Source organism: Eubalaena glacialis, chromosome 4 (genome assembly GCF_028564815.1).
Source record: "Eubalaena glacialis isolate mEubGla1 chromosome 4, mEubGla1.1.hap2.+ XY, whole genome shotgun sequence".
In the NCBI taxonomy this organism is placed as follows: domain Eukaryota; kingdom Metazoa; phylum Chordata; class Mammalia; order Artiodactyla; family Balaenidae; genus Eubalaena; species Eubalaena glacialis.
Window position 1 is genome coordinate 88,809,311 of NC_083719.1, and position 25,253 is coordinate 88,834,563.

The window sequence follows — 25,253 nt, forward strand, 5'->3', positions numbered from 1 at the left end:
TGCCTGTCATATAGAAAGCACCCAAAATATATTTACTTCCCTTTGCAAATTGTGATGCTAATTTAGAAACAGAATACTTATAACATTCTTAAACTACCTAAATGTAACACATTTTGATAAAGGAGGCTTTTCAAGATCTCTAGTTTCTCAGTCTCATTATAAATATCAATTATCATTATAGGGATAAAATGAGTGTCATGTAATCTGAAAAGGGGAGGAAATGAGCTAAGTGGATTTAGTATGAACTCAAGACATCCCTGGATAAGAATACCAGCCCTATCACTTATTACTTTATCTCAGGTAAATTACTTATGGTCTCTCTGTAACTGCTTCCTCATCTATAAAAATGAAATAACACCTATCTCACAGAGTGGCTGTGAATCAAAAGAGAAATTAAATGTATGAACATATAGTTAGAATATATGAACAGTGCCCTACCCATGGTAGATACTCATAAACGTTACATACTTGCTCTTTACTTAGTTGACTGAATATCACTAGAACATGTAAAGATAGATTAGATGAGACTGACATTTTCCTTTATCTCACAGAAATTCACGATCTAAAAACAAGTAATGTTTCTTTTTTCCTTTATTGTGGTAAAATATATTTAACATGAAAATTGCTATTTAACCATATTTAGGTATATAATTCAGTGACATTACATTCACAGTGTTGCGCAACCAACACCACTCTTTCCAAAACTTTTTCATCACCCCAGGTAGAAACTCCCTACCCATTAAGCAACAAGTACCCATTTCCTACTTCCCCTAGCCCCTGAAGCCCTCTACCTACATTCTGTTTCTGTGAATTTGCCTATACTAGGTAATTTATATAAGTAGAATCTTATAATATTTGTTCTTTGTGTCTGGCCTATTTAACTGCATATGTTTTCAAAGTTCATTCATGTGGTAACATGTATAGCATTTCACTCCATTATAAGGCTGAATAATATTTCATTGCATGACATACATTTCATTCATTCATTCATCTCTTAATGGACAGTTGGGTTGTTTCTACCCCTTGGCTATTGTGAATAATGATACAATGAAAATAAGTTAAAAAGTATCTATTTGAGTCACTGTTTTCAATTATTTGGGGTAAACATCTAGGTGGAATTGCTGGGTCAAATGATAGTTCTATGTTTAATCTTTTGAGGAACCACCAAACTGTTTTCCACAGTATGTGCACCATTTATATTCCCACTAGCGATGTATGAAGATTCCAATTTCTCCACATCCGGAAAAGCACTTTCTTATTTTCTGGTTTTTGCTTTTTTTTTCTTTTTTTTTTTTTTTATTAATATCCATTGGAGTAGGTGTGAAGTGATGTCTCATGATTTTGATTTGCAATTCTCTAATGACTAATGATGATTAGCATCTTCTCATGTGCTTGAAGGCCATTTGTATTTTTCCTTTGGATAAATATCTATTCAAGTATTTTGCCAATTTTTCAATTGAGTTCGGGGGGGGTTACTGTTGGATGGTAAGAGTTCTTTATATATTCTGAATATTTAACCCTTATCAAATGTATGATTTCTATACATTTTCTCTCATTTTATGGGTTGTCTGTTCACTCTCTTGAGAATGTCATTTGAAAAAAAAAAGTTTTTAATTTTAATCAAGTCCACCTTATCTGTTTTATACTTTTCTTGCCTATTCTTTTGGTGTCATATTTAAGAAACCATTACTAAATCCAAGGTCATGAAGATTTGTACCTATACATTCTTCATAGAGTTTTATAGTTTTAGCTCTTAAATTTAGTTCTTTGACCCATTAAGAATTAATTTTTGTAGATGGTATAAGGGTCCAGTTTCACTCTTTTGCATGTGGACATCTACTTTTCCCAGCACCATTTCTTGAAGAGTGTTCCTTCCCCCAGTGAATGTTCTTGCCACTGTGGTAAAAAAAATCAACTGACCACAGATGTGAGGGTTTACTTCTGGACTCCCCATTCTACTCCATTGGTCTATATGTCAATCCTTATGCTAATATCACATGGTTTTATTTACTGTACCTTTGTAGTAAGTTTTAAAATAAAGAAGTATGAATCCTCCAACTTTGTTCTTTGGATTCAAGATTGCTGTGGCTCTTCTACGTCCCTTAAAATTCCTTATGAATTTTAGGATGGATTTTTCCATTTCTGCAAAAACCACCATTGGAATATTAATAGGAATTGCATCAAATCTGTAGCCCACTTTGGGTAGTATTATCTTAACCATATTAAGTCTTCCAATTCACAAGCTCAGGATGACTTTACATTTATTTAGGTCCTCTTTCTTTCAAAAATGTTTTGTCATTTTCAGTGTATAAGTCTTGCATTTGCTTGACTAAATTTACTCCTAAATATTTTATTATTATGGATGCCATTATAAATGGAATTATTCATTTATTAGGCCAAACAGTTTTTTTGTGGATTCTTTAGGGTTTACCATATAAAAAACAACATTATCTGCAAATAGAGATAGTTTTTTGTCTTCCTTTCCAATTAGGAAGCTTTTTATTTCTTTGTCTTTCCTAATTGCTCTGGCTAGAACTTCCACTACAATTTTGAACTGAAGTGGCAAAAGTTGGGCATCCTTGTTTTGTTCCTGAACTTAGGGGAAACGTTTTCAGCTATTCACCACTGAGTATGATATTAGCTGTAGCTTAGTCACATCTGACCTTTATTATGTTGAGAAAGACCCTTCTATTCCTAGTTTATTGTGTGTTTTTTATCATGAAAAGGTGTTGGATTTCACCAAATGCATTTTCTGAGCTAATTAAGATGATTATGTGGGTTTTTTTCCTTCATTCTGGTAATGTGGTGTATTACATTGACTGATTTTTGTACGTTGAGTCACCCTTGCATTCATGGGACAAATCGTACTTGGTCATTGTATATAACCCTTTTAATATGTTGTTGACTTCTGTTTGCTATGTTTTTTTGAGGATTTTTGCATCTATAGTCATTAAGGATGTTGGTCTGTAGTTGTCTTCTCTTGTAGTGTCTTTGTCTGGCTTCAGAATCAGGGTAATGCTGGCCTCGTAGGAATTAGCAAGTGTTGCCTTCTTTTAAGTATTTTGAAAGAGTCTGAGAAGGATTGGTATTAATTCTTCTTTATCTGTTAAACCAAATTCACCAGGGAAGCCATCTGATTCCTGACTTTGCTTTGTTGGGAGGATTTTTATTACTGATTCCATCTCCTTACTTGTTACAAATCTGTTCAGATTTTCTACTTATCCCTGAGTCAGTTTTTGTAGTTTTTACATTTCTAGGAATTTACCCATTCCATCTAGGCGATCCAGTTTGTGGTATACATAGTGGTTCATAATTTTCTTGTATAATCCTTTTTATTTCTATAAAGTTAGTGGTAATATCTACTCTTAAATTTCTGATTTAGTAAGTTGAATCTTCTATTTTTCTTGGTCAATATAGTTAAAGGTTTGTCATTTTTGTTGGTATTTTCAAAGAAACCAGTTTTGGTTTCATTGATTTTATCTATAATTTTTCTGTTTTCTAGTTCATTTATCTCTGCTCTGATCATTATTTCCTTCTGTTAGCTTTGGGTTTAGTTTGCTCTTCTTTTTCAAGTGCCTCCAGGAGTACAATTAAGTTACTAATTTCAGATTTTTCTTCCTTTGTAAACATAAACTTTTACAGCTATAAATTTCTCTCTAAACATTATTTTTGTTGCCATAATTTTTGCTATACTGTGTCTTCATTTTCATTCAAGATATTTTCTAATTTCCCTTGCGATATCTTCAATGTTCGATTGGTTGTGCAAGAGTATGCTGTTTAACTTCCACATATTTGTGTATTTCCCAGTTTTCTTTGTGTTACTGATTCTTAGATTCACGTCATTATGGTCAAAAAAGATACTTGCATGGTTTCAATCTTCCCAAATTTATTAAGAGTTGTTTTGTAGTCCAAAATATCATCTAATCTTAAGAATATTCCATGTGTACTCTTCTGTTGTTGAGTGTAGCCTATTGTATATGCCTCTTAGGTATAACTGGCATACAGCATTGTTCAAGTCCTCTAGTTTCTTGTTGATCTTTTTCTGGTTGTTCTCTCCATTACTGATAGATTATTAAAGTCTCCAACTATTAATGTAAAACTGTCTTTTCCTCCCTTCAAGTCTTTCCATTTTTGCTTCATATATTTAGGGGCTGTGTTGTTTGATTCATATATGTTTATAATTGTTATATCTTCCTGATGAATTGAAACTTTTATCAATACATAATGACCTTCATTGTTTCCTGAAACCTTTTTTCACTTAAAATTGATTTTTTTTCTGATGATAATACAAATCTTCCTCAATTTACAATGGGCTTACATCCTGATAAACCCATCGTAAATTGAAAATATCGTAAGTCAAAAATGCATTAATACGCTTAATCCACTGAACATCATAGCTGAGCCTAGCATACCTTAAACAGGCTCAGAACACTTATATTAGCCTATAGTTGGGCAAAACCATCTAACATGAAGCCTGTTTTATAATAAAGTGTTGAGTATCTTATGTAATTTCACTGAAATTGAAAAAGAGAACAGTTGTATGGGTACAGAATGGTTATAAGTGTATCAGTTGTTTACCCTCATGATTGTGTGGCTGACTGGGAGCTGCAGCTCACTGCTACTGTCCAGCATCATGAGAGAGTGTCACACCACATATTGCTAGCCTGGGAAAAGATGAAAATTTAAAATCTGAAGTACAGTTTCTACTGAATGCATATGGCTTTCACACCATCATAAAGTCGAAAAATTTTAAGTTGAACCATCATAAGCTGGAGACCATCTGTATAGCCACTCTAGCTCTGTTTGGTTATTAGTATTTGAGTGGAATATCTTTTCCCATTCTTTTACTTTCAACCTCATTGTGTCTGTATCTGAAATGAGTCTCTTTTAGACTTTATATGCATGATTGATTATTTTTTTTTATTCTGCCAATCTTTGCTTTTTAGGGAATTTAATCTATTTATATTTAAAGTACTGATAAGGAAGGATTTATTTCCACTGTTTAGCTATTCATTTACTATATGTTTCATACTTTTTTTATTGTTGTTCCTCAGCTCCTCCATTACTGCACTTTTTGTATTTGGTAGATTTTATGCAGTGTACCATTTGATTCTCTTCTTATTACTTTCATGTGTATATTTTAGTTATTTTCTTAATGGTTATCATGGCGATTACAATTAACATCTGAAACTTATAATAACCTTATTTGAATATTACCATCTTGGTTTCAATAGTATACACCCTATTCCTGTACATCTCTATCCCTCCTACTTTATATGGTTATTACCACAGATGATACATTATGTGCCCATTAACAAAGATTTATAAATACTGTTCTATACATGTGCCTTTTAAATCATATAGAAAAAAATAGTTAAAAACCAAAAATACAATAAAGCTATCTTTTACATTTACCTATGTAGTTACTTATACTCGCATTCTTTTTTTCTTCATATGGCTTTCAGTTACTATCTAGTGTCTTTTTATTTCAGCCTGAAGAACTCTCTTTACCACTTCTTGTAAGGCAAGTCTACGAATGAACTTCCTCAGTTTTTGTTTACCTGGGAATATCTTAATGTCACCTTTATTCTTGGAGAACAGTTTTGCCAGATACAGAGTTCTTGGTTGACATTGTTTCTTCAACACTTTAAATATGTTAGCCAACTGCTTTCTGGCTACCATGGTTTCTGATGAGAAATCAGTTGTTAATCCTATTGAGGATCCCTTGTATGCTATGAGTCACTTCTCTGTTGCTTTCAAGATTCTCTTTGGCTCTAGCTTTTGAAAATTAGACTATTATGTGTTTTAATGTAGGCCCCTTTGAAATCATCCTGCTTGGAGTTCACTGAGTTTCTTGGATGTATAGATTCATGTCTTTCACCAAATTTGAGAAGTTTGGGCCATATCATTTCTTAAAATACTCTTTCTGCCTCTTTCACTCTCCCTTCACTTTATGGTATCCCACAGGTCCCTTAGACTCTGTTCACTTTCCTTCATTCTTTCTTCTTTCTGCTCCTCAGACATGATCATTTCATTTGTCCTATTCAGGTTCACTGAGTCTTTCTTCTGCCTGCTCACATTTGATGCTAAATCCTTCTACTAAATTTTTTATATCAGTAATTATACTTTTCAGCACCAAAATTCCTATTTCATTCCTTTTTATACTTTCTAGCTCTTTATTGCTATTCTCATTTTGTTCATGCATCATTTTCTTGAATTCCTTTAGTTCTCTGTCCATGCTTTCCAAACCTTTCAACTTGATCTACAGAATCAACAATTCAATCAATTGCTATGTTTAAGAGTAAACAAGAAAAAAATACCAGGAAAATTCATCAATTATGAAAGCTCCATATTAGGCCTTTTGAAACTTCATTATACATTTTTAAGTTGTTAATTCACTAAAAGTGTAATGTAGTCCCCATCAGAGCTTATCAAATATCACTGGGTCATGAAATTAATTTACTGAGTGGATCAAGATCAACATTTATTTAACATAATAGTATAGAATAGAAAATATCAATTGCACTGTTCATAAGGTTATATATTACTTCATAAAACTTTTACTTCTATTTTGTGTATATATGAAAGCCATTCTCTTTCTACTATACCGTTAACACTATCCCAACAGAAGAAAGAGGCTAAAAGAGGACACACCCTACCACAGCACCGTCTTAAGCATAGGAAAGGATTACTCATTGTACTGCAATGAGGTTCATATGCAATTACTTTTAAAAATTACTCAGAATGAAAAAGATTTATTTTACTACTTTTATCAGATTATTACTTCATATATAACTAATTCATAATTCAGAAACCATAAAAATCTGAAGCAAACATCTAATCTATCATAAATTAATGGGTTCCAAAATACCTCGCATTCTAGGGAAGAGTTACATAATTAGTCTCAAAGCTGTAAATATTAGATAAATTCATAATACTTAACTGGCATATTAAGTCTTGTTCCTTAAAGAACTTTTTAGTTTCCCTCTATTTCAACCATAAATATGACCTTATTTTTACAAGGAACACCCTTGGCACTCTGGTCAACCAGTACCTATTTGTGTTATATCAGATTTAAATATATAGCAAATTTAATCCATTTCTTAATAAATACATAGACTTTTTTAAATGTTTCATTGTGAAGTATAACTTGCTGGGAAATTTCTATCACAAAAAAATCACACCATGTCTATAAAATTTATAATTTACCTCAAAGATTAATTTGTTTTAACAGACTTAAGAACTTCATAAAATGCTTTGCTAGTGAATAATCCTGTACATAGCAGAAATAGATCAGGACAAATATTACAACAGGTAAGACTGCTGTTGCACAATTAGCCTGTGCAGACAAAATAGGCTCCCTTATAAATTGCAGGATTCTTAACACATAAATTGGATTGACACACCTAGTACTATTTAGGATAGTCTTTCCAAATTTCTTCTAATACTGAGCTTTCAGTTAATTCATATGCAGTGTTTAAATTTAGGGATCTTCAGAGACTTCCCTCGTGGTCCAGTGGTTAAGGCTCTGCACTCCCAAAGCAGGGGGCCTGGGTTCGATCCCTGGTCAGGGAACTAGATCCCACATGCCGCAACTAAGAGCCTGCATGCCACAACAAAAAGATCCCACATGCTGCAACTAAAAAGATCCTGCATGCTGCAACTAAAAAGATCCTGCATGCCGCAACAAAGATCTCACATGTGGCAATGAAGATCCCACGTGCTGCAATTAAGACCTGGCACAGCCAAATAAATAAATAAGTATTTAAATAAATAAATTTAGGGATCTTCATATTATTTCTGACTTCATCTCAGATCAGACTTAAGTCTAGGACTTTACTGATATTCTGCTTTTCCTGGGAACTATTAGGACTACATCTCAATTCTGAACTTAAAAAATAGTTCTGACAAAGTTGTTGAGTGGAATTATTAATTCTTTCTTTCAACAAATGTTTGCCAAGGGCACTGTGGGTAGAGTGGTAAATGTGCATAGCCTCTGCCCTCATGGAACAGGCTCCTTTATTGGAGGTCTAGAAGAGTACAGTCTATTGGCATGGAAAACTGGAAAGACTGTAGGGCAGTAGGGCTTTGGAGAATCCAAGCTTCAAATCCCAGGTCCACTCTCTACTACACATTAGGCAAGTTTCTTAATCTCTCTAAGCCTTAATCTCTTCCTTTACAAAATGAGTTTAATATCAACTATTTCCACAAAGTTATTTCAAAGGTTAAATAAAAAATACAAAAAGTGCCTAGTACAATAGAGGGAACATTACTAAATATTCAAAATATTCACAAATTCAGGGACAGGCACACAGAATCCATTCAATATCCACTCTGAGACAAGAGACCTTAAATACCATTTCCAAAGAAAGTGAATCAACCAGAAAATACACATGATACTACATTTAATCCAATTATTGTGCCTAATATAGGTAATTACCATCTTTTTCTCATTTTATACTCCTTAACTTGGACTTCCATTTAAAAGATATTTTAAAACATGCAAGCATGTCATCTGGTAACATAAAAGAGGAATTAAAAGTTAATTTTTAAAACCTCATGCTGACCCAAACTGCATACTGTGTTACCTAAAGCAAAATTTCGTATAAAATTTAAGTAACAAAAGAATAAATTAATAAAATGGCTGGTCAAAGAAGTTCAGGCACTTATTAAAAAACACAAAAAAGTTAATTTATCAATTACAGCCATGGCACTCTAGTTCACTAACCCAAATATTCATAGATACATAAAAAGGATGACTTATTTTAGTCTCTGAACATAACAATATGTATGTTGCTATGTATGTTGCTACAACATAGCAATCTTTCAAAGTGTTGCTGCAAGAAAACATGTTGAGTTAATACAAGTAAAACCATTTTATAGATGCTAAAATTTACCTGTTTGAGTCCTTCATCAGTAAGTTTGTCCTGGTTGCCTACATGAACTTTCTGAAGTAAAGGACAGTGAGAGGCAACCGCAATAATAGAGGTGTCAGAAAGCTGTTTACACCTGTAGGCTGTATACCTAAGAAGTCCAGGACATTTAAATGCTAGAACACACACGCCAGTATCAGACATACTGCGACAATCAGAAATGTTGATTTCAATTATATTTTGACTTCTTGATGCAATTTTTTCCAATAATTCATCCGTGACCTATGAGAGGAGAGAAGAAAAGCAATAAATTTAAAAATCTGCTAAAAGTAGAAACTTACATTCTATTCTTTTATTAAATTCTCCCCAATAAATAATAATTAGATTATAGCATGAAAACCACAATCAAAAGAAAACCTTCTTACTTAATATTAAAGCATAATAAGAACTGTGGTATAATAAAAAAATATATTTGGTCTTTGTCTCCAGTTCCTGGAACAGAGCTCCTAAAGTTCTAGGAATTTCCTGAGTGATAGGAATGTCTTTTGTTATTTTTAACAAGCCCCTTTTACCATGCCTGAGTTTATACTAATGAAATGACTTAAGTTGGGGCCCCTAGATAGCTTCAGGATGGGGGCTGGTCACCAGAAAGACCAAACACCATGTGATTAGAGGGTAGAAACTTTCAGCCCCATCCTCCGACTTCCTGGGAGGGAAGGGAAGCTGGAGACTGGATTATAAAAACTCTTGAACACTGAGATTTGAAGGGCTTCTGGGTTGGTGAATACATCAAAGTGCTGGGAGGTCGATGTGGATGTAAACAATATAGAAGTCCAAACTCTCTCCCCCCGTACCTTGCCCTATGCATATTTTCCATTTGGCTGGTCCTGGTTTACATTCTCTATAATAAATCAGTAAACATAGTATTTTCCTGAGTTCTGATCATTCTAGCAAATTATCACACCTAAGGAGGGGGTTGGGGGAACTTCCAAATTTACAGCTGGTCAGTCAAAAGTATAGGTGGCTCCTAGGACTTGTGACTGGCATGTGAAGTGGAGACAGTCTTATGGGACTGAGCCCTTAACCTGTGAGGTCTGCACTAACTCCAGGAGTTAGTGTCATAATTGAACTGAATTGTTGGACACGCATTTGGTGTCAGAGAATTTGTTGTCAGAATGGAAAAAAACACATATTTGGTGTCAGAAAACACCAAGTGATAATGTATGTGTTAGTTTTCATTAAACGCCTAAAAATCTATCCTTATTAGGAAAACATACTTTAATTAAACTTTCAAACTCACCAAAAACTCCCCACAAACAAAACTGTATTGAGATTTGGAGTTGGTTCTGTTTTTAACCCAACAAATAGTATATATCAGCCATCATAATGTATGACTCTTGACTTTTCACACTTATTATGAGATGATACCTACCAAAGTATATAAATTTCAATTGTTTTACTACTTCTATCAGAATACATTACATATAACTAAATCCATAGCTTAAACAATATATCATTTTGGGTTTCAGCACACTGAAGATTTCATAGAAAAGTCCATTTAAAAAAGTTTTTCTCGGAAGACTCAAAGCTACATATAAGTAACCTTAAAATTCATCTGCTGAAAAATTCATATGGCCATCTCAATTCTTTAAACAAATTTTAAAAACCAACCTCTACATATTCCCTGCCCAATCATATTTCCAAAAAAAGAAAACAGAGTTAACATTATTCAAGTCTTCTGCGTAAAAATAATGATGAGAGAAAAGGCACATGATGAAATTTAGAAAGGAAAAAGAAGGGCTTCCCTGGTGGCGCAGTGGTTAAGAATCCGCCCGTCAATGCAGGGGACACAGGTTTGAGCCCTGGTCCGGGAAGATCCCACATGCCACGGAGCAACTAAGCCCGTGCACCACAACTACTGAGCCTGCACTCTAGAGCCCACGAGCCACAACTACTGAGCCTGCACGCCACTACTGAAGCCCGCGCGCCTAGAGCCCGTGCTCCGCAACAAGAGAAGCCACCGCAACGAGAAGCCCACGCACCGCAATGAAGAGTAGCCACCGGCCACCACAACTAGAGAAAGCCCGCACACAGCAATGAAGACCCAATGCAGCCAAAAATAAATAAATAAAATAAATAAATTTATTAAAAAAAAAAAAAAAGGAAAGAACTGGAGTGTTGAGGGATACAGGGAGTAAGAGCCAAGGTTGAAAATACCTTTGTTTATGCTTGTTGGAAACAACATACCTCTCTTTTTTTTTTTTTTTTCTTTTTTCTTTTTTCACCTCCAGACCTAACTACCAGGAGAGGGGAAAAGCTCTTCTTAGTCTGAGTTTGTAACAAATAGCTCAGACAACCAAGACTAATGAAGTAAAGAGCCAATGGATTACTTCACATTACCTCTCTCCACTGTACCAGCCACAACTAACTAAGTATTTACCATTCCCCCTGGACACAAATTTCATGAACCTGGACAGGTAAATGACTAATTCTATAACTGTCTTAACCTCTTACCAATGAGGCAGAAAAACAAAAAGGAAACTCATCCACAAATGCTCAGGAACTTGCTTATTTTGTTTAAAGTACATGTGTTTATAAACACACACAAGTGCTACCAGTGGTGTGTTGGAGTTGGCTTGTACCAAATCACAAAAGTCTATAGTATATACCACTTTCGAAGTCAGTCATATCACTACATTCAGTGACATCACATTGGTAGCTTGAAACTGGTCATGGTGCAAGTATTTGTACAACAAAAACTGGAAAATATAACAAATCAGGGCTTTTTCTTTGCTCATTTGTTTTTGAAAGCCAGCTGTTAAACATTTACCAGCACATCACTAACAATATCATGGAAGGATTTAGAGCAGGTTTAGTAGTCTAATAAAATCCTATTCTTATTGGATATCTTTTTTATGTTTCCAATGCCAAGCACTGAAAACCAAGTTTAAGGGAAGAATTTAACAAGTCCAACAAATTGTTTGTAATAAGCACTATTAACTATCTTCTTTCCTAATTTATGCCACCATATAAACATATTGGCAGTCGGGGCAATGGGGAGGATTAGAAAATTCATCAAAATGAAAATTAAAATAAAATAAGTTATCTTATTCCATTTTGCTTCCATTTCTTCACACAAAATAACATTATAAGTATACTGTTATGAAAAGTATAATAATAATAATAAATTAATAGGGATAATGATAGTATCAACTCATAAGATTGTTGATCAAATGAATACATATAAAGCTCACTGAACAGTATGTACATGGCACGTCAGCAGTACTATATAAATGTTTGCCTTATTTCCTACTATTAAACTAATATTCATAAAATGACCCCTCCAAAAAATGAAAAGTTTAATAACTCTTTTTAAAGGTAGTAAAAACCGGGGGGGATGAAGAGGACTAAGACAAAGAGGATTAAGAACCAACCCAAAATTACCAATCCAAACTAAAAAATGTATTCTTCATCATAGGAACCTAGCTTCAACTTGAATTTGAAAAAAAATTACTAAAGCACAGAATTATAGATTACAGTCATTTGAGCTATCTTGAAAAACTACAGCGTGAAAGAAGTGATTTCTGAGGAGGAAAAAGATATTTTTTGAATAGGTCAACCTGAGTGTTTCTTTAGAATTAGAATCCATACCTGCTGACGACTACTAAGATCCAGCTGCTTCCAAAACTGGAAATCTAAACAAAGGTCACGCCAGTACTTGCAAACCAATGATGCAGAAAGGCAACGCTCATCCAGGGATAAATTGGAAAATATCTGTGAATAAAAAAGGAACCACATAATATGTGCTAAAAATTTTAAAGGCAATGAAAAGGTCTTTATCAGTTAGAAAAAATTACCCTTTTTTTTTTTTTAATTTATCCTTTCTGTCGAGGGCTGACTTTAAATAGATCGCAGTGAGGGAGCTGCTCTGCTACGTAAGACACCCTGACCCAGAAGCAGGTCATCTACGAATGGTTTAGCACCAGGTTCCCTGTGAAAGTGTGTTGTGTGAAGGGCGAGCGGGCACAACAGGCAAGGGGGTGGCCGCCTTTCCAGCCGTGAAAAATCAACTTTAAAAACAGAAAACCATCTTAAGTACAAGTGGCCATTATTAAGAGTCATTGTTATGGACTGTCCTAAAGAGGAAGTATGATATGGGAGAAGCTAAGAACACAACCAAGAGAGGAAAAAAAAGCAAACACTCAAATTACTAAAATCATGAATAAATAGAGACATTATTACCAACCTTACAAAAATAGAATTATAAGAGAGTATTATGAACAATTGTATGCCAACAAATTAGATAACCTAAACGAAATAGACAAACTTCTAGAAACATACAAACTACAAAAAACTGACTCAGAAGAAATAGAAAATTTGAATAGACCTATAACAAGTAGAAATATTAAATCAGTAATCTAAAAACTTCTAACAAAGAAAGACCAAGGACCAGATGGCCTCAATAGTGATATATTTAAAGAAGAACAAATACAAATTCGTCTTAAATTCTTCCCAAAATTGGAGCATGAGGGAACCCTTGCTAATTCATTCTATGAGGTTAGCATTACCCTCATACCAAAGCCAAAGACATCACAAGAAAACTATAGACCGACATCACAAGAAAACTATAGACCGGCATCACAAGAAAACTATAGACCAACGTCCCTTATGAATTTAAATGCAAACAATCCTAACAAAATACATTTGACCCTTGAACAACGCAGAGATTTGGGGTGCTGACCCTCAATGCAGTCAAAAACCCAAGTATCATTTATAGTTGGCCCTCCCTATATGCGGTTCCTCACCCATGGATTCAACCAACCAAGTATGTAGTACTACAGTATTTACTCTTGAAAAGAAATCTGCACGTAAGAAAACCTGCACAGTTCAAATCCATGTTGTTCAAGGGTCAACTGTATTAGCAAACTGAATCCAGCAGCATATTAAAAGGATCATACACCATGGCCAAGTGGGATCTATCCCAGGAATGCAAAGATGGTTCAACATGCAAAAATAAATCCATTTAACATATTAATCCATTTAACCATATTAATAAAATGAAGGTTTAAAAAACCCAACCATCTCAATTAATGCAGAAAAAGCATCTGACAAACTCCAATACCCTTTCTTGACAAAAAATACTCAGAAAACTAGGAATAAAAGGAAACTTCCTTAACGTGATAGATGGCATGTATAAAAGTTCCACAATTATCATTATACCTAATAGTGAAAGACTGAATGTTTTCCCCTGAGATGAGGAACAAGAAAAAGATTTCTACCATCTCCACTTCTATGCAACATCGTATTGGAGATTCTGGCCTGGGCAATTATGTAAGGAAAAGAAGTAAAAGGCATCCAGGTTAGAAAGGAAGAATTAAAATGTTCTATAGTCACAGATATCATGATCTTATATACAGAAAAAAAAAATACACACAAAAATTTAGAGCTAATAAGCAAATATTTCCGTATACTAGCAATGAACAATTCAGAAGTGAAATAAGAAAGCACTTCTATTTGCAACAGCATCAAACAATACTTTTTTATACTTTCCACTTCTTCATACTGAGATTTCCCATTTGTTGGGTCAATGTTATCATATTCTTCTATAATTTAAATCATTTCCTTCCATTCTTTTAACATGTTTATAATAGCAGTTTAAAGTTTTTATCTACTAAGTCTAATATCTGTGCCTACTCAGTTTCTATTAATTGCTTTCTTTTCTCTCAGTATAGGTTCCATTTTTTTCTGTCTCTTTACATGTCTCAATTTTTCATTCAAAACCAGACATTTTAGATAACATATTGTAGCAACTCTGGAATTTGATTTACTTTTCAGAATTTTTTTTCAACTTTAATCTCCCTGACCTTAAATGGTAGGATATGAGTCCCCTGAAGTTTGAATGTCTCTCCTCAAGTTTTAATTCTTATTCATATTTTTTTTAGCCTGGCTTCCTAGGGAGGTCAACCTGTGTCTAAATTGCTTAGTTTCCAGCTAGTTATTTGGGCAAAGATATGCTCAAACATCTCAAGTCTGCTCTCCAATCTGTGCGTGGGATGGGAAAAGCATATTCAAGACTTATACCCAAGTCTGCTTTAGCCCTTGCTTTCTGCTAGATACTCTCAAGTCTCCCCTGCACATATGCATAGTTTCAGAGTAAGCCAAGGATATGTGAAGAGCTTATTATCCCTTTATGGTTCTCTCATTTCCAAGGTCTGCCTGTTAAATTCCTAGCTCGTCCCCCACTCATCCCAACTGGCACCACAACATGAGACTTGCAAATATGTGGGTTTTCACCATTTTTTTCCTAACAAGTTCATCACTTTTAGTTGACAAATACAGGTTACTTATTGCCCCAAACTAAGTTACCCTCTTAAGACACCTAAGCTGCTGGTTTTCCAAACTCCTGATTCTTGCCAAAGGTACTGGGGTACGAGGGTACAGTAGGGGCCTCATTCAAGAGTGGTGTAGACCTCCACTATTCTTACCTGAAGCTCTAGTAGTTTTCCTAGGAATAAATGCGTCTCATTTTGTTGTGTGCTTTTGGTCGATTTCCAAAGCCCAAATAGTTTTGGGCAATTTTTCCCAGTTATTTATTATATATATATATAATAAATAAAATATATATAAAATTTATATAAAATTTATATATATTTATTTTGTGTTTGTGGAGAGGATTCACCAAACTCTTCATGCAGCCAAAGCTGGAAGTCCCTCTCTGGTGGATATTTTTAATGCTTGTTCCCCTCATTTTATAGATGAGAAAATTTAGAGAGATTTAGAGAGACTGGATCACTTGTTTAAGGTTAAAGGACTACATGGTTTTAAAGGGCTAATTTGTCCCTTAAATAGAAGATTCGTGGAACATAGTCACTGGAACCAAGAAACACCTTGTTTAAAATATGTCTGACTTTCGATAGTACCTTCTTTGAACCTTAGTTTTCTCCTTTGTAAAAGTGAGATGATTGTTATCATTAACAGAAAATTGACTAATCTAGATAGATCTAGATGGGTCTTATTTATTCAGGTGAAAGGAAATTAATAAGTGAGTGAAGATAAAACCAGTACCAGCAAAGATGGATAAAAGTAAAAAAGCAAAATACTCAGCTAAAATACCAATGCATATTTAATAGATCTTTGCATATGGTTTGTGGTAGGCAACCTACAAAATGGCCCTCAATGACCCCACCTGCTGGTATTTACACCTGTGTAATTCTCTCCTCTTGAGGGTAAGCTGGATTTACTGACTCACTTCTAATGAAGAGAGTATGGCAGAAGAGATTAGACTAAGAAAACTGTGGCTTCCATTTTGAGTGTTCTTGACTCTGTTGCTCTACGTGATTAGCCCTATGGAGAAGCCCAAATGGCATGGCAAGGAACTTAAGCATCTGGCCAACAGCCAGTAAGGACCTGAGGCCTGCCAAAAACCATGCGAGTAAGCTTGGGTGAAAATTCTCAAGTCCCAGTCGAGTAGCCCCAACAAACACCTTGAATATAACCTCATAAGAGACCTTGGATCAGAAGGACCCAGCTAAGCCACAAAGGGATTCTAACCCACAGAAATTATGAGATAATAAATGTTTGTGGTTTTAAACTGCATAATTTGTTAAACAGAAATAATTAACTAACACGTGTTTAAATATTCCCGCTTTTCTTTCTGTCATTAAAATGCTATCTCGCCCCTATCTTAACTCCTCAGAAAATAACTACTATGCACCATGCTATTTTCTTAACTCATTTAACAAACATCTGTGCACATGTACTTAGGCTTCTGTGGAAGACAGTAAGACATGAGATTTATTCAATGGTTTCAAGATTATATGGTCAAAGGCATTTCTGAATTATCTTTGGATCATCTGAGATTCAAGAGAAAGAACATTTCAAAGGTTGCTTTGAAGAAAGAGAACATAGGTTTGTAAAGGACTGGCCTGGAACATTTTTGCTAAATAAGAAAGAGGAAAAAATGACAATGAGAAAACTGAAATGGCACTTGCATCAAGCCAGGAAATTGCTTACTTTAACACAGGCCTGTTAGCAATGTCTTGAGCGTGACAGAAGTCCAAGCCAAGTAGGTACTCTAAGGCTGTATTAGATCGAGGGATCTATCATCTTATATCTTGTTGCTCTTTCATCACTGCCCTAATTTATAGGGTTGAAAATGGGTTACTCTTTTAATCCAGGTGGTCTAGCCCTGGAAAAGGGAAGAGGAAGCAAAGGACAAGCAGCTGCCTTTTATAGTGTGATCTGGAAGTCATATACATTGCTTCCACTCACATCCTATTATCCAATATTTAGTCACATAGCCACCCCTATATGAGAGGCTAAGAAAGTCTCTAGTTAGGTGATCATGTGCCTAACTAGAACACGATGGGTACTGTCACTAAAAAGAATAGAAGGGGAATGGATATTGGGAAACAACAATGACTTCTAGTCAGGACCTGGGTTGAAAACCTGCTTAATATTCTTGATCTTTACTGGCAGATCTGGACAATGCAACTAAGCTATTAATTACCAGAAAATGTACAGGCCATATTACTGATATAATCTGAACTAATCACTACCAGGCCAATATCCAAATATTTCTAAAACTTGAAGATTCTATTTTTGACTGAGGCATTGATATAAGGTATCAGAAGATACTTCAGACTAAAAAAACTTCCAGAGAACGTATCATTGCTTAACATTTGGTCATACATATCCCACAGACCTTTATAGTACTTAAAAATCAACCATGCCAACACCTACATTTGGCCATTTCATTTCTTGATGAAGAGATCTTATCTGCTATCAGATATCACTACAAAAAGGAGTTAAGGCTTATGAGCAGGCAGACTGTATGCAAGTTATAGAAATATAAGAAGTAAATCTGTGTAGCTATTTTATATTGACTATCTTCTCTGTGTCAGTTTAACTTTTTTGGCCTTTTCAATTTTTTTCCTACGTACATCATATCTTGCCTCTTTCTTAAATATTCTACTTATATTGCTTGCCAAAAGCTTGAAAGTAAAATTTACTAAACAGTCTGTTGAATAAAGCACCATTTAGAAAAACAGAGACACAAAACATATTTCTGGTACTTTTTTTTTTTTTTTTTTTTTTGGCCACACGGGGCTTGCGGGGATCTTAGTCCTCCGACCCGGGATTGAACCTGGGCCCCGGCAGTGAAAGCGGTGAGTCCTAACCACTGGACCTCCAGGGAATTCCCTTTCTGGTATTTTTCTAACCGTACAGCCATAGGGAAGTCACAGATTCTAAAACTATTTCCTAATCTGTAAAATAATTTCTCACAATTTAATCATTAAAATTTAAAGCACAGCAAACTAATAAAACCCCCAACTGTTACTACATAGAGTGTTAGTCTATAGCAAAGTCAGGTATTTACACAAGAATAAGTTTTATTCGAAAGCCAGTCACAGAATTCAATAAAACAAGACTTTTTTTTTTAAGTATTTTGGGAGGAGACACTATGAAATAATGTGTTCTTTTGACATATCTCCATTATTCTCTGAGCACTTCCTTGCATTCTGGCTCAAAATATTCCAAGCTCATCTTGTGCTTTACTTGTCCCAGCCCTGGAATCAGTCATTTCTCCAAGGAACACTGATTCCTTTTAGCAGAGAATGATATTTAGAAGCTAAGATCTGGACACTAAGTGTACTCACTGTCTTGGGTATTGCTGCTCAAAGACGCTCTCAGAGGGCAGAGCGAGGGAATGCATGCATGTATGTATGTATGTAACCAATCTCCCATCACCGTTGCTAGCTTCTTCCACCACATGGATGCCCTTACCACATCACCTGAACACCAAATTGGCCACGACTTGGGCAAGATTCTTTATTTTTAATTGAAGTATAGTTGATTCACAATATTATATTAGTTTCAGGTGTACAACATAGTGATTCAATATTTTTACAGTTATACGCCATTTAAAGTCATTACAAAATAATGGCTATATTTCCCAGTGCTGGACAATATATGTTTGTTGCTTCAAGATTCTTGATAAGCATAAAACAGGATATTTAACCAAAGGTAAGTAACTTTTTAAGAAACTATTATTTTAATATTAAATGCTTCCATATTTGCCTTCACATATCTTCCCTTACATTCCCTATCATTTATACAACCTGGTATCTTAAGTTGGTAAAGAACAGCTTAAGGTTACCCCCCTTGACAGCTACTCATTACAAGGCACCAAAATGTACACACTTCTCAAAATGAGAAGAAAAAAAATCTCACCTTTTGGTAGCCTGATTTGATTAAATTATCGAAGATTACTAGGCATTCTCCAGCAAAGAACAATCTTGAACCTGACTTCCTAAGGACACTCCATTTTAGCACTGGCTAAACCATCCCTAGAACTCCAGAGACATACCTTCTAGAATTTATCTGGTACTGGAGCCTTAAGTCAAAGCACTCATGAAAAGCTACATGTAACTTAGCTCCTCTTACCCACTAGTAATCTACATTCAAAGCTTTAAAAAGTCGCATTACTTTTTTTCTTCAACTCCCATTTTCATTGCTTTTATCCTTATTTTCATATCTGAAAAAAATAGATCAGATACATAAGCTTTCCTCCAAAGCACATTTCTCTTATAAAACTCTTCCTTGATCACTAAAGCAACCTGTTCGTAATAAAGCTATAAAAATACAGATTTAATAACTAATGATACATTATCAGAGATGCATTCATGGTGAAGTGGTTTTCTAACGGTGGTGATAGATTTTTGGGTCTCTCACCTGGTTTCCTTTGGAAAGAAAGAGTCTGCTGACAGAGAGCAAGATATCTAAATATATAGCATACAAAGCCTCTAAAATTTAAATATAGATTCAAAATACCCAGTTACTCAAATAAGCTACTACTTAAAGAAAAATATTCCATTGCTATAATTTGGTAAAACTGTCATAGTGGATCCACTATATAAAAATCTAATTGTGATATCAGTAGGTAAGGTTGCTTAAAGTAATAAAGGCAACAGGTAGCAAAGACTGAAGCTAGCTTATTTGATCCAAAACAATCCATTTACCAGTCCAAGATCATATGTAACAGGCTTAAGTACTTTAGAAAATGCTATTCCCACAGTTGACCTTTGAAGAGCCATTCCCTGCTTCTCAAATTTCTAATATTTAAAGACACAATTCAACCCTACAGACCCAATTATAAAATTAGCCTCTGACTCATAATGGTTAGATGTTGGCTGGTGTAAGCTTCTCCCCACCCCCTAATTCAGGAATCTCTTTCATAAAATTCTGAGAGAAGACTATTTAAGCCCTTTTACACCATATGTTGAAAAGATCTCTAAACCTGGAAACACTGAGCTGGGTTCTAGCCCAGGGTCTGCCATTCACTATCTGAAATGTCTTGCGGTAAGCCATTTCACTTCTCCAGGCCTGTTTCTTCATGCATAAGAAGTAGGGAGTGACAAGATGACCTCAAAGGTCTCTTCCTGAAGTTACATAATTATGATTTCCAATGAAGGAAAGAATTTCCATTTTAAGAAAGAATTCATTTCATCTTTACAGAGCTCCTATAGTTAGAAAGGACTTTCTAAATTTTCAGAGAATCACATTCTTCAACCCTGAAATTCCACTTCTTGAAATCTACCCTAGAAAAATGGCCACATGTGCATAGAAAACATCTACTAGCATTGTTTACAGTAGTAATAAATTGAAAACATCCAATTATACCATACTGAAATAAATATAGTATGGCATAATACTATGGGATACTATACAACAGTTAAAAAGAATGAAGGAAACCATATACTCACTAATAAAAAAAGACCTCCAAATCATACTGTTAATGAAAACAATTGCAGAACATGTACATTTTGATGCCATTTATGAAAAAGGCTATGAAGTTTTACACAGGGCTTTCTACAAAGAAAAAAATATTCTGGAGCTGCACAGTCCAGTACCGTAGCTGCCAGCGACGCATGACCACTGATCCCTGAAACGCAGCTACTGTGACTGAAAACTGAATTTTAAATTTTATTTCATTTTAACTACTTTAAATTTAAATAGCAACATGTGGCTAGCGTCTACTGTACTCCACAGTACAAGTCTAGAAGAAAAATCTAAACTGGTAACAGTGGTTAGTGACTTCTGGAGAGAAAACTAGATAGGAGAGTAGGGAGTGAACCAAGGCCAACTTTCGCTTTATGGGCGTTATTTGAATATTTTAAGGCAAGTAATACTACTTACATAAAAGTAAAATTGAAAAAGAAAAAGCCCTATTGATATTGAGCCAAAAATCTGCCTATGAACCACAGTAGAAAGAATTTAGTTTTCTTTTGCTTTTGCCATACCTGGAAAAAACTGAGCAAGTATGGTAGTTTGAGTCAACTTCCCTAAAAACATCTTTGAATCACATTTCCTCACATCTCTCTCCCAAACTCTCTCCCCTCCACATCCCCCTTTTCTACAACTGTAGCAACTTCTGGTACAAAGGCCGCAGCAATACAATTATAGAAGTTATGGCCCATTATCAGGGAAGTAGGACATACTTTCTAATGGGGGTAATGGATTTGTGCCTCTCTGTGCAACAACTCTCTGGTACTGTAAAGAAAATTGTCATAGCTCCCTAAGTCTTCTCTTCTCCAAGCCTAAACAGAGCCAGAAACTCTTCATCACCCAATGGCTCTACTGTGGCTAAAAACAACGACTCAGGATAGAAAACACTTCTTATTGGCATGGCATATTCACCCAGAGTCTCAGCTCAGACTTCCTAAAAACCTGGTCATTCACTTGTTCATCAATATTTACTGAGTGCTATTAAATGCCAGGCACTGCACTTAGGGGAGAAGATAGAGCAATGAACACTGTCTATGTCACCAGAGCCTCTGCCCCCCAAAGCCTTATCCCCAAAAGTTCTACTTCGGTTGGTAAACACTAAAAAACTTCGATTTCAATTCATTCCAGACAGCCCCACTCACTCTGTACTGAATACCACCAGGACCATGAAAACCACACAGAGTATCTTTATCCAAGTTTCTAATACAAGTAATGGAAATCTATATAACATGTCTAAATACTCCAACACAATAGGGTAAGTCCAATGAGTAATTTCCCCAAATGTCCCTTAGATCAGGTTTTCAACAGTCCCTAGCAAAAATGTGGAAAAGAACAATGTAGCAAATGAAATAAACTTATTCTATAAGAAGTCTCTTTATTATGAAATCATGTCCTACCACCTTTTTTTTCTTTTTTTTGTTTTTGTATTAATATTCTCTATTTCATGAAATAATAATGGTTTAGGTAGAAAGTGGGAAGTACCTGGTTTTTGTTTTGTTTTTAAACAGTTTTACTTACCAAACAACAAGACAGCAATCAAATCTCTATACCAAGTATTCGTTGATATTTAATTTGTCCATGTCATCCACTAATTTAAAAGGTTCAAGAATGTTTCCTCCGCCCTAAAATGCACACCCTGAACATACAGAGGTGGCAATTACTCCTCCAAAAATACACCTCTGTAAATTAAACAATTACTTTTGGACACAAGGAAAAGGTAAGCTTTCCCACTCCTTTGCTATATTATTTACAAAAATATTAATATCACAATAAAACAGACCCAAACACACAGGATTACAAATATGCAAAAAGTCTAATCAAAGTATATTGCTGACAGTATATAATTATACTGTCAACAATTATAATTGATGACCCTTACTTCAGTAACAATAAAAGTAGCCAAATTCTTATCTAGGTTTTTTTATCTAGTCTTAAATATCATCCACACTGAGTAACCGGGTTTATATTTATTAAGCTTCAGAAAGCTGCAGATGTGGGGGTGGGAGAGAAGAGAGAAAATGAGGGAAAAAAATAACTTTTTAATAATAGCTTACTACAAACTATCACATAACTAAGTGACTAGCACTAACATTGACAAAATTGCAAATTTTACTTAGTAGTTGTGAGACAAGGCTCCCGCAAGACACCTACCTCTTCCCCACTCATCTATCCCCCAACAAAAAATACATTTGTCCTTACCTTCTGGTAATCTGTATGCTTTTATGTAAGGGTTAAAATGTAGAAAGGTAATACAACATAGCATAAATAAAAGGGTTTTCAAGTCAGGGAGGCCTAAATTCCCCAGATCTGCCCCTTACTGTCTGTGTGTGACCTTGGGCAAGTCATTCAACCTCTTCAAGCCCCACTAGACTGTAAGCTCCGTAGGAGCAAAGACCACTTCTGCCTGACTTACTACTGTAGGCAAATGGCACTGAAATATCAGTTTCTCCTTGTATAAAGTAAGGATGTTAACAATATTTCTCTCACAGCGTTAACTGAAGGATTAAATGAGATATTACGTATATAAAGCTCTGGCACAGTGCCTGATCATGGTAAATGATCAATAAAATTAACTTTTTGACATCAACTAGCAGCTATCAAACCTGAAAATACTGTTTGAAGACGTTCAAACACTAATATACAAAGTCTTTACCCAGTCAGTGTAAACTGCTCAAGTGATAAAACAATATTTCACACAAAACTTACGAATAGTTTCTAAACCACTGGGCTGGGAATCTAATAATAGATGAACCCTGAATTATGCACAACAGACCAAAGCTATTAAAAGACATTTAGTAGACTCCAAGTTTTTCTACTTCAATAATATGCCATAGGCATCCTCCCCATTGGCTTCCCAATCTCCCCTTCGGACGTCTCCGGCTGTCAGGGAACCCCCTCCTCCGTGCTTAGAGGGAGGAGAGAGAAAACCTCCGAGGCGGGGGCCGGGGTTGGGGGACAGCGCGCATTCCCGCGCCACTCGCCCGGACCCACCTTGAGCAGGATGGATGGCGGCAGCTGATTGATGTCTGGGGTTTCGGGGGATGGCTCCCTATGACAGTCGCACGGATTTTCGGGGGTCTCCTGACAGTCCGCGTCGCCGCATTCGTGCTGCTGCTGGGCGGGCGAGGGGGCGGTGCCCCCCGCTCGGACGGCGTCCCCACCGGCCTCTGTGGGGGCACCTTCCGAAGTGGGAGAGGAGCGCTGGGGACAGAGAGGCTGCGGTGGCTGCTCTGGGCCCTGGCAGCAGCCGGCGTCGGGGGGCCGCGGCGGCGAGGCGCCTCCCCCCGCAGGTCCTCCTCCTCCTCCGCTGCCACCGCCGCCGCCGCAGGCCCCCCCGCCACAGCGGGGTTGCTTACAGGGGGTGCAGGCGGGGACCCCGGCCCCCTTCCGCTTGCACACCATCTCGGGAGGCGTGGGGGGCTCGGCCGGCGGCGGCGGCGGCGGCCCCCGGAAGAGCTGCACGGCGGCGGGCGGCCCCAGGAAGCGCACGGGCCCCAGGCTGGCCAAGAAGAGGCTCCGGCCCTGCTGTTCCCAAGCGGCTGCCGCGGCCAGCCCCAGCTCTTTGCAGCAGGAGGCGGGTGACGAGGCCGAACGGCGGCGGCGGCGGCGGCGGCGGCCGAGGATAGCAGGAAGCGGCGAGCGGCGGCGGCGCAGTCCTCGGCGGCCAGGGCCGCGTAGCGCCGCGCCAGGTGCTGCGAGGAGGCGACCGCGGCGTAGGCCCCGTCCCGCGGCGGCGGCGGCGAGAGCGGCGGCTCCTCCTCTGGGCCGGCGGGGGCGGGCGCGCCGGGGCTGTGCACGATGAAGCAGAGCATGCAGGGCCCGCGGAAGAAGCAGTCCCGGCTCCGGGGCGCCGCCGGCTGGGGGGGTGCCTTGGCCGGGGTCCGGCGGGGCAGCCTGAGGAGAGGGCGGCGGCGGCGGCACCAGCTGCAACAGCGAGGCCTCTTCTGGCTTGGGCGGTTACGCGGCTCCTTCGAGAGAAGGTGGCCCATATAGAAGGCCCCGAGGAGGGGGACCGGGACAGAGAAGTAGGGAGGCCCGGACAGCCGGGCTCCCGGCAGCGAGGCAGGCCCCTCTCTGGTTGGGCCTCGGGCCCGGCGGGCGGCGGGGTCGCCCGCCTTGCGCACACACACGCACACACACGCACACACGGGCACAAACGCGACGGTGGGGGGGTGGGCGTCAGCTGCGGGCCGGCCCGGCGCCGGATGGGGGCTACATGCTTTGCCCCGGGAAGCCGGGAGAACGATGGGAGCGAGCTTTGGGGACGCGACGGAGGGACCGAGCCTGCCGGCTCAGTCAGTCAGTACGGCGGCAGGGGGAACGCGGGGTCCGGCTCGGACCATTTTAACTGCGGCTCCGCTGGCGGCGCGCGCCCGCGACACAGCTCGGAGCCGCAGGAGCGCGCGGCCTGCTCGGGGAGGGGGCGGAGCCGCGGCAGCGGCGCGCTCGGCGGGGGGTGGCGCGGGCGCCCGGCTGCTCACCCGGGACGGGCCGCTAGGCGGGGACTGCTGGGAAGCGGGCCGGCGAGGGTGCGGGGCTCACGGGGAGCGGCGCGCGCCCCTCCCTCCCGTCGCCCAAGGTTTCGCGTAGCCC

The 25,253-nt window shown here is 37.7% G+C and overlaps 1 protein-coding gene across 1 annotated transcript in view; it reads right to left on the reverse strand.

Annotated features, from left to right (window-relative positions):
• FBXL17 (F-box and leucine rich repeat protein 17) overlaps positions 1 to 24,739 on the reverse strand; it is a 476,643-nt gene extending 451,904 nt beyond the window's left edge. Inside the window, 4 exon segments of the mRNA XM_061188041.1 lie at positions 8,898 to 9,155; positions 12,525 to 12,647; positions 23,652 to 24,253; positions 24,256 to 24,739. Of these exon segments, the coding sequence (XP_061044024.1) occupies positions 8,898 to 9,155; positions 12,525 to 12,647; positions 23,652 to 24,253; positions 24,256 to 24,649 (1,377 nt within the window). The 5' untranslated portion in view covers positions 24,650 to 24,739.
• Between the last annotated feature and the right edge of the window lie 514 nt (positions 24,740 to 25,253).